Below are 10,539 nucleotides of genomic sequence, written 5' to 3'. Positions count from 1 at the left end.
TGTGTGTGTGTGTGTGTGTGTGTGTGTGTGTGTGTGTGTACTGAGTTGTGTTGATATAGGGCAGAGACCACCACAACATCGTAAAGCAACTATCCTCCAATTTTAAAAAATGGTGGATGCCACTTCCTACAGTAGATAAACTAAGGATATACAGAGATGGTGTACATACAGCATGTTCCAAACAGACAAGGCAGATGTTTGAGGCCTCCTGATTCAGAAAGAAAGCAGGAGGGAGGAAAAAATTAAGGTAGTGTTGACGGTTCTGAATCACAAGAAGAGGGCAAATATTTTGGCTTTTATCCTATAGGTAGCCAGTAGAATGGTTAAAAAGGATGAATGGGAGAAAGAAGAATTAAAGGCAAGGCCTCCACAGTAATAAAGACATGATGAAATAAGAGGCCTGTGAAGCCCTTTCACAACTCTGATGACTAAGGCCAATCTCTCTTTGAAATTGGTAGGCAAGTCAAAATGTATTCCACAGATAAAATGGCATCTATTCCAAGTGGAAGGTCCAAAACCAAAGGGTGTTTCATTCCCACGTATTTTCACAGAAACAAATTATTTGATTACACAAGTGTTGTGAACAATAAACTTTACAATGAGCCTCAGTGCTTCCAATCAAGAGGACCTCAGCGTTTATTGACTTTTGAGCTTGCAACGTCAAAACTGTGAAATGGCTGGTGCTAGGATGACAAGTATGTTTCACTTTGCTCATCAGCTGAAACACTGGCAAATAAATGAGTTAGGTAATCCAGGAACAAACTGTAAAACAGAAAAATCTCTTATTTTTTCAGTGACCTTTCCCCACATATGTAAAAAGACATGCTAATTGTTGGGTGAACTTTCAAGATGCATTTATCAATAGCTCTTAATGTACCCGATATAAGCTTGTTATTCATTAAGACATCATTGTTAGGACTTCCCTGGTGGTCCAGTGGCTAAGACTCTATGCTCTCAATGCAAGGGGCAGTTCAATTCCTGATCCGGGAACTAGATCCCACATGCTGCAACTAAGATCAGTGAAGCCAAATAAATAAATTTTAAAAAAAGATTTAATTGTCAGGAAATCTTTCCAGGTTTTGAAAATATCTCCTCAAATTAAGATCAAGCAATCTGAAATAATTAATTCTGAACTGAATATAAACATTCTAAGAGAGAATTTTACAGGATCTTGCGTTGGGCTTACTTTGGTACTAAGCCCTAAAATTACAGGAGACAATAGCATACAATCACAACTGCAAGAGTTCCAGTGTGGAGCAGTGGCTAATTCTCCCTTCATTCATTCAACACAGTTATCCAGTGTCTACTATGTATAACAAGATACTCTTCTAGGACACAGGTTGGAGCTGAGAATAAATGTCCTAGCCTGAGTGGAATTTACATTCTAGTACAGCTGGTCACTTGTCTTCTGCTTCCATAAATGAAGTGTTACTGGAACAGAGCCACACTCATTCATGTACGTATTATCTATGGCTGCTTTCATGCTACAACAGAGATGAGTCGTTGCAACACAGATGGATGGCCCATAAAGTAGTCTATGATCTATAATTCCCTTGTTTCCCCACCCTACCCTCTGCCCTACTGTCATCCCTCAAAACCAATTCCCCACCCTTAAGTACTGCTTTACAGTATTTACATGCAGGAAAGTTCCCCTCTCTATACTGTAAAACCTTGCCAACAAGAATTATGTCATCTTGTCTTATCTTACCACCCCCAAAACATGTAGGGTAGTAGCTTACAATGGGTAGACCACCTGAATACTGAATACATGAAATGAAACCTAGCTAAAAGATTCACATTACATGTATTACTTTTTAGTGGATAATGGGTTAATCCTTTGGTCTTGGGTTGTAGTCAATGCCATTCTCACTGCCTGGAACATGACCTTTCTCCACCCTCTACACACACACACACACACACACACACACACTCACACATAACTGTGCACATATACAATTTTCACCTTTTCTCTCCCCACACCTCCAAACCTCTGATTTAAGGTTAGTGATATCCACAGTGTCTTCTAACCCTTCTATTACAGTAGAATGACACAGTAAGGTACGCTAGTTGTCTGAGTCTCCCATCAGAATAAAAAGTTTCTGAGGACAGAGGACACATCTGTCACTAGCATCTTGCACAATGTCAAGTATCTAGTAGATATTGGACATTTGTTGAATAAATGAGTCTCCACATTTCCATAAATGACAATTACTTATAGGAAAATCAAAAGAAATATTTTCAATAAAAACTAATGTCAAGAAGTAGGAAAGGGACTTCCCTGATAGTCCAGAGGTTAAGAATCTGCTTCGCAATGCAAGGGACGTGGGTTCAATCCCTGGTCGAGGAACTAAGATCCCACATGCTGCAGAGCAACTAAGCCCATACACAACCAGAAAGCCTGCACATTACAATGAAAGATCCTGCATGACACAACAAAGACCCAATACAGTCAAATAAATAAATATTTTTTAAAAAAGAAGAAGTAGGAAAAGTTTATGAAAAATAGGTGTAGTCTGATTGGGAAAAAACTTAGTTATATTCCCTATTTGTTATTTGATGTTCAAATATGTCGATTATTTCTATTAGACTTCCACTTCCCTTCTCAGTAGGAAGGTGATGAAAGTGGGTAGAAGTACAGCAATGCCAGTATCCAAGAACATAGGCTGCAAAGGGGAGTGGGAGGAAGAGGGGCAATAGGTGAAGGGGCAGGAGTCTCCTTATACTGAAGAATAAGAATATTGATTGAGTAAACCAATAGGTAGCTCAAAGACAATGAGAATCAGGCTTATCACATTCTGAAATGATGTTTCACAAACACAGATATGTGGAAAGAACACTGGAGTATTAGACAAAAATTGGAGAATGTAATAATGAGAAGTCATGGGTTTTAATCTACATACACAGATATAGAAAGTTTTAGATATAAGTACACATGTGCATATACTGAAACATACATATGTTCCCTAGGTCTGTTCACTAAGAAGTCTAAAAGCTATAAGAAGTCTAAACCCTAATAGTGATAAACATTCCAAGCACCCAGATCTTGGTGTGTAATTACTTCTATCCTCCACAAAAAGAAACATCAGCTGATTCCAGGTCTGACACAGGTTAAGTACACAATGAGTCTGAAACCTCTTGCTATACCAACAAAATATTCAAAGAATGAGAATACGTCAAAAGAATGAGTTAAAAAAAATACAGAACCTACCATGAAAGTTTCTCACTGACCAAATCAGGAACAAAAAGAGAATCAAGACAAATAATGACAATAATGCACTGCTATTGGATAAAATACAAATCTATGGGTCTATATTTATACAAATACAAATATAAGAGATGGTGAATGAAGTTCTTCCTTTTACTAGAATGCAAACTAATACATATAGAAGAGATGGATGAAAAGAGAAAGTCACATTTTGGTAAATATAGAATAATTAACTACCAAAGCAGATTGTTCCTGCTGATTCAGGCAGGGGTCATCAATGGGGGCTAGAGCTGGTGGGTTGAAGTTTAATGAGAAATAAAATTTTGGAATAATGTCACAGTATCTTTCTTATAAAATTTGTCACTTACAAAGGGGAAAATGGTGACATATGATAAAGAAGGCTGGGAGACATTAACATGACCAGATGACCAAGATTAAGGGGCCGGCCAGGAATAAACCAGCTTGGATGAGACTGAAGAGACATGATGTGGTGGTCAGTCAACCATGTGAAGAGCATGGTTTACCAAGGCTCCATAAGACCCATCATTGCATTCATTATGAAGCTACACTCCCCCTGAGCTTATTATAGACAATGACCTGTGTTTATCTAAGAGAGGGTCACTATCTCTAGAAAATATACACTGGCGGAGTTAGGAATACTGGAGCATCATACAGACCGCTTGCTCTCAAGTGGTTTAGAAAAATATTAGCGACAATTGGTAGATAAAGAAACAAAATGATGAACAAATGCAGTGAAATATTCACAGCTGGGAATCTGGGTGAGACGGTTATATTCCACAAGGTTTAAACTGGACATTATCTCACAATAAATTATTAATTTAAAAAATTCCCAAAGAGTATAATGGATTTTCCTGAACATGATAAGATATCCACGCAGCCACTGGAATGGATCACTTTTTCTAGAAATGTTCAGCTTTCGTGAGAAAAAAGTTCAGCTGCTGGGTATGGAGAAAAACTAAGCAGGAAGATTTTTATAAGGAAGTAAAATCTCCCCTTTTTTAATTCATATACTACTACTACTAAGTCACTTCAGTCGTGTCCGACTCTGTGTGACCCCATAGACGGCAGCCCACCAGGCTCCGCCATCCCTGGGGTTCTCCAGGTAAGAACACTGGAGTGGGTTGCCATTTCCTTCTCCAATGCATGAAAGTGAAAAGCCAAAGTGAATTCATATAGTCAGTTTTTATTTTAGCATTTTCTCCCCCAGAGGGAAATGAGAATCTACATTGATTCTACAGGTGAGATTATAAAATGTTCAAAGAAAAAACAAAAAATCAAATCCTCATCAGCTTTTCTGGAACACAGTTACTATTTTGAATGCTGATGGTGCTATCAAACATGAATCAAAAATGAGATAAATGAGAGCACCCTTTTCCCCATCCCAGAAACTCTACTTAGTTGAAGCCAGCAGATAGGGGGAACATAAAAAACACTACCGCCTAAACCAGTAGTGTGAGCAAGCAAGAAAAAAACAGCAACCTTGTACCCTTTTAACTGTAAAATTTGAAATGATTGCAAGATTTGACTGAGTTTTTATGAACCTAGGAATGCATGTAGGATGAACTCATCTGTTGCTAAAATGCATACCACTGAACCATAAAGACATTATGAAGCCTTGAGCAGATGAGGCTTTTAGTGTATCAAGTTACTAATTTACTACCTTTAAAGCATAAGCAAGGTAAATGTACCCTGGAGCAGTGTATATTTTACCAACCTGTACATATTCCAATCATTTGTTACCTTCCATTTATCAGCACAAAATCTGAAGTGACCAGCACTTTTCTTGATTATTATGCTCCACCAAAAAAAAAAAGTAAGCTTTACAGAAAGGTCAGTCAATGCTAGTCTAGATATGGAGCAAAAGACAAAAGCTTTTCATCATTATTCCTCTCCCGATACACAGTTTCTCAACATAAGAAGGTGGTACAATCTGTGTTATTGCATAGAGAAAAATTTATTTAATTCTACACCGCTCCTGGCCTTCTGGCAACCTAATCAATTTTAGATCCCTGATGTTTTTTCCCAACCCACATCCCAAAATTCTCTCCCGTATTTGTCATTTTCTAGCCCTCTGGAAGCAGTTGGCTGCCAGCAATAGAAAAGACCACAGTTGCATATAACGCACTAAGAAAACGTGAGAAGCATCTGATTCCATACAGGTTTGTAGCCGTACCTGGCCAAAGTGTTCTTAATAAACCATTCCTCCAGTCTTGGAAAACCAGAAAAAGCTGTTTGCTTTATCTAGGAATAATTATTCCCCTATTAAACAAAAAAATTAACAAAACACATAGGCTGTGCTATCTAAGCAAACCCAGATGCACTTTCCACTCCACAGAGAGGAAGAATCCAGCTCAAATTTTCTAGAATTCAGAAAAAACAGTAAAACCCTAAGGGCTATAATATATGAAAAAGATATCTTGGGACCCAGTAGATACTAAGTGCTCATTTTCTTCCTACTCTATTGCCCACTTCGCCACCATTTCATGCATTAGTTGCTGGATGAAGAGAATGAAGAATCAAAGTTTTGTATTAACCTGGATTCTAAACTATAATTAAATATTAATTTGGATCCTAAATTCTCTTATCACTTTGGACTTCAACTGCATAACCTAAGCTAAGATATAGTTTATATCTTAGACTTAGTTTATAGTCTTATATTTGTATATACTTAACATGTGATCCAACCCTTTCACTGTTAGTCAAATGAAATGAAAGCATGTGTCTATATATCTGTATAGACTTGCACACCTTTATGTGAAATAAGCAAAGCCTGCCAAAACCTACATGTCAATGAACCTACTTAAACAAAAGTTCAAGGACGTACTTGATATTTGCTAGTATTTCTTTCTCAATTGTTTTCCGACAAAGTAGAAAGCCAGTCTTCACTTTTACTCGATAGCAGATGTTATGAAAACTTAACACAGCTCCTTCAGTCAATGTCTGCAGGTCCTTAGAGGTTGTCTCTGGAATGCCGTTGGGTTTTTTTGACATTGGGATAGAAACCTCGTAACTATTGGAAGACATTTTGAGCATTTCCGCCTTCCTGTGGAGGGAAAAGCAACAATAAGTTGATAGTCCAGGTAAATGAGACTGTAAACAGTAGTTCCCAGTACACTTAAAACAAAACTGCTTCGGTACAAACTTCCAGTTATAAAATAAATAAGACCTGGGGATATAATGTGGCACAGTGACTATTGGTAATAATACTGTATTGTATATTTGAAAGTTGCCAAGAGAGATCTTAAAAGTCCTCACCATAAGAAGAAAACAATGTGTGACTTTTGTGTGTGATGGACATTAACTAGGTTTATTTTGGTGATCACTTCACAAAATATACAAATATTATGTCATTATGTTGTACACCTGAAGCTAATGATATTATGTCAATTATCTCAATTTGTTAAAAATTTTGGAGATCAAAAAAAGTTTAATGTAAAATGCCTTATTGGTCATTTTATATTGATAACATGTTTAAGTAAAAATATTTTGGCTATATTTGATACAATTAAGTGTATTTTTGAAATTTTAAAACAAGTCCATTTTAAATTTCAATGCAATAAATAGCTCCATTTCCAATGAACAGGCCATATTACAACAATAATAACAAGCTTGGAACCTACATTAGGGAGGCAGACACAACTCTTATTACATAAACTCCAATTAGATGTCAATTAAACATCTAACAAGTAAACAGGGAGAGTATGAAAATTACTCAAAACTCATGAAGCAGCAAAAGATGAATGGGAGTTAGAGTTGACTTAAAAAATATAATATGACTCAAGATCAGGGACAGGCTACATGATCACCATCACTCCATTCTTATTTGAGTCTATGACATAGATATTACAAAAAGGGGGTTGGCCAAGCAGTCAGGGACAAGAGACATTTCTTTGAATTTAAAGCTCCTGACTTTACATCTCTGGTTGCTGTGTTCCTTTAATCAACTAAGAAGACAAACTCCAAAACTGTTTGGAATGATAAAGTCATTTTCTTAATGGGCAACATTTACATTCTAGGAAGGTTTAGAATTATGTATAAAAATGATTGAGAAGATCAAACCAATAGTTAAGTAGTTAAAGAATTTAAAACAACAAGTGAGTATTAAATTTATAAACGAAGTTTAAAATATTTCATTTAACAAGTTAGAAAAGTCCCTTTTATAAGGATTTAGAGAAGGATCTTAAGGTGAACTTAACAGCTTGTGCAATAGCTTTGAAAAATGAAACTTCCATAAATTTAGTTTTAATTCTTAAAAATCAAAGTAATCAATGAAGAACTTTCTCTCTGGCTACGGTAGAGTAGCTGGTCCAAAACAATCATCCTCCTAAGGACAACTGTAGGGCAAACAAAATACAAGATCCAGGTCTTTGAAGAATGTTTTCTGATGGGTGCAACCAACCAGCCAGGATTTAAGTATCTAAAATTCTGGAAAATAGAAAAGATGAAGCATTCCATGCCAACATTCTCAAGACAAATTACACATACATGGGGCAAAACCCAGAAAAACCAGGCAGAAAGAAGCTGCTCAAAAGCTGAATGAAAGAGTCAGACATGACTGAGCGACTTTAATTTCACTTTTCACTTTCATGCATTGGAAAAGGCAATGGCAACCCACTCCAGTGTTCTTGCCTGGAGAATCCCAGGGACGGGGGAGCCTAGTGGGCTGACGTCTATGGGGTCGCACAGAGTCGGACACGACTGAAGCGACTTAGCAGCAGCAGCAGCAGCAGCCTCTCATTAACAGGCAGAGAAGGCACTGGCGATCCACTCCAGTACTGTTGCCTGGAAACTCCCATGGACAGAGGAGCCTGGTAGGCTGCAGTCCATGGGATCACTAAGAGTTGGACATGAATGAGCAATTTCACTTTCACTTTTCACTTTCATGCATTGGAGAAGGAAATACCAAGCCACTCCAGTGTTCTTGCCTGGAGAATCCCAGGGATGGAGGAGCCTGGTGGGTTGCACAGAGTCGGACACAACTGACATGACTTAGCAGCAGTAGCAGCTCATTAACAGGGAGAAAAAGTTTGGAGCTGTGAGTTTACCAGTTGAAAACTCCAAGTTTTTGAGATCGTACTAGTAGGGCTATGACCTGGAAATATGAGCAACCTAGAAACAGACCAGCCTTTACTCAAGCAATGTGATCCACTCATATTTTGCTAAAAGAAATTTAAATCTATTCCAAAGTCATCATCATCCAACTTTTCAATCAAAAATTACCAAGTACGCCAAAAAATAAGACCTAATGTTCCAAAACAAGAAAATAGAAGTAGGCCCATAAGTATTGCAGGTTGGAGTCATCAGACATCTGCATTAAAATAACTGAGTAATATGTCTAAGAAAATAAATGAAAAGATAGACTATCATCAAAGAACTAATCAATAGTTTTTAAAAAATCAGTAGATGAGTTTAATAGCAATTTAGATACAGACTGGGAAAGAATTAGTGAACTGACAGACTGCCATGTAGAAAACACCCAGATTGAAAAGTGTAGGAAAATTATCAGCATGGAAAAGAAACAAAAAACTTAGGACTGAAGAGAATGAAGAAGTTGCTTTTTTTTTTTTTAACTACATAAAAGAGCTAAGAAACATATGAGATGTGATGAAAACGATCTGGCATACATGTAACTGGAGACCTGAAAAAGAGAAAATTAAAATGAAGCAGAATCAGTATTTGAAGAAATATTGGCCAAGCATTTTCAAAAACTGAAGGTATCGAGCCACAGACTGAAGGAGCTCTGCTGCTGCTGCTAAGTCACTTCAGTCGTGTCCGACTCTGTGCGACCCCATAGACAGCAGCCCACTAGGGTCCTCTGTTCCTGGGATTCTCCAGGCAAGAATACTGGAGTGGGTTGCCATTTCCTTCTCCAATGAAGGAGCTCTAGGAACACCAAGACAGGATATGCATAAGAAAACCACACACACCTGAGCATATCATAGTAGAACTTCCCCCAAACCAAAATAATCTGTAATTGTTCCATAGCCAGAAACTGCTCTATTATTATCACATTTAAAACATATTCCATTTTGGAAACTGCAAAAGTAGGAAACCACTTATAGACTGGCACCCAGGAAATTAAAAGAGCTTAGTTTTAATCTGTGAGCACAATGAATGGTATAATTAGCTAAAGCCCTACTCTCTGAAAGCAGTGAAAGAGAAGGCTCAAGGTACAAATAACTATAGAGACCTTCCATATTGACTTTGTAAACTTCTTAAGCCATCCCCCATGTCTTCAAAAGCCAAACTATACTAGCCTGACATGAGCAATTGCTTCTCTTGCCATCACCATTTGATGTTCAGGCTCCAAGGACACTTTCTAACATTCTCCCAAGGCTGTGTGTGTGTGTGTGTAAGGACACTTTCTAACACTCTCCTAAGGCTGTGTGTGTGTGTGTGTGTGTGTGTGTGTGTGTGTGTGGTCAGTCTGTCCAACTCTTTGCGACCCATGGAATGTAGCCTGCCAGGCTCCTCTGCCCATGGAATTTTCCAAGAATACTGGAATGGGTTGTCATTTCCTACTCCACAAGGCTCATTAAGAGAATCAAATAATATCCCACCTGAATTTAAATAGGCCATCGGCTCAAGATAGACATTTGTACAAAATCTTTGTGAGATTTTTTGTTAATAAAAGGCACCAACTGGAACTATAGTACCCAAGAAAGGTCATCCATACCCATCCATCCATACAAGATAGAGAACTGATAAATCACAATTTTAGAAGTGTGTGCATACTGAGTTCATCTTCACTGTGATAGGATTAAGTTAGTAATTCACATTGCTAGGATGTGCTTAGGAATAGGAGGTGCTTAGTACGGGGTCTCAGAAATTCATGTGTCAGAAATCAAGACTTAGCAGCAGCAGCAGCAGCAGCAGCAGCAGCAGGCCTAACTGAGGTACACCATCCCGCTGAAGCACATTATACCAAAAACCAAATTTATTTCTAACACCAATATGAAACAATATATTACGCTAAGATGAAACAAAAAACTTATAGGAATGATTACAAAATTTTAAAAACACACATCTCAGCACCGTATTAACCTCGAAGTACTCAAGTCTCCAGTTTACACAGTATCCTGGGTATACTGTATACAGTATACCGGGTTTATCCAGATACTGGGTTTATCCCAGTATCTTGGGTTTTTAGAGGAATCACTGAAAGTAACTGTCTCTAAGTAAACATTAATCTTTCTCTACAGATATATATATATACCACATCTAGATTTCCCTTTGACAAAAATCAACTTCCCACCTTGTTGCTGCTTCCTTGCTTCCAGAGCATGTGCTAAATCATTTTCTGAATCTGAGAC

General features: G+C 37.7%; 1 protein-coding gene across 4 annotated transcripts in view; it reads right to left on the bottom strand.

The window, feature by feature from the left end:
* Positions 1 to 10,539, bottom strand: part of ABCG2 (ATP binding cassette subfamily G member 2 (Junior blood group)) — a 138,821-nt gene that overhangs the window by 41,197 nt on the left and 87,085 nt on the right. For all 4 annotated transcript variants that reach the window (XM_040237885.1, XM_040237887.1, XM_040237886.1 and 1 more), the window contains exon 2: positions 6,051 to 6,269. In XM_040237885.1, coding sequence (XP_040093819.1) covers positions 6,051 to 6,259 — 209 coding nt within the window. In that variant the 5' untranslated portion in view covers positions 6,260 to 6,269. The remainder of the gene's footprint in view (positions 1 to 6,050; positions 6,270 to 10,539) is intronic.

This window comes from Oryx dammah, unplaced genomic scaffold (genome assembly GCF_014754425.2).
Source record: "Oryx dammah isolate SB20612 unplaced genomic scaffold, SCBI_Odam_1.1 HiC_scaffold_3, whole genome shotgun sequence".
Taxonomy (NCBI): domain Eukaryota; kingdom Metazoa; phylum Chordata; class Mammalia; order Artiodactyla; family Bovidae; genus Oryx; species Oryx dammah.
This window is presented reverse-complemented; position numbering and strand designations above follow the sequence as displayed.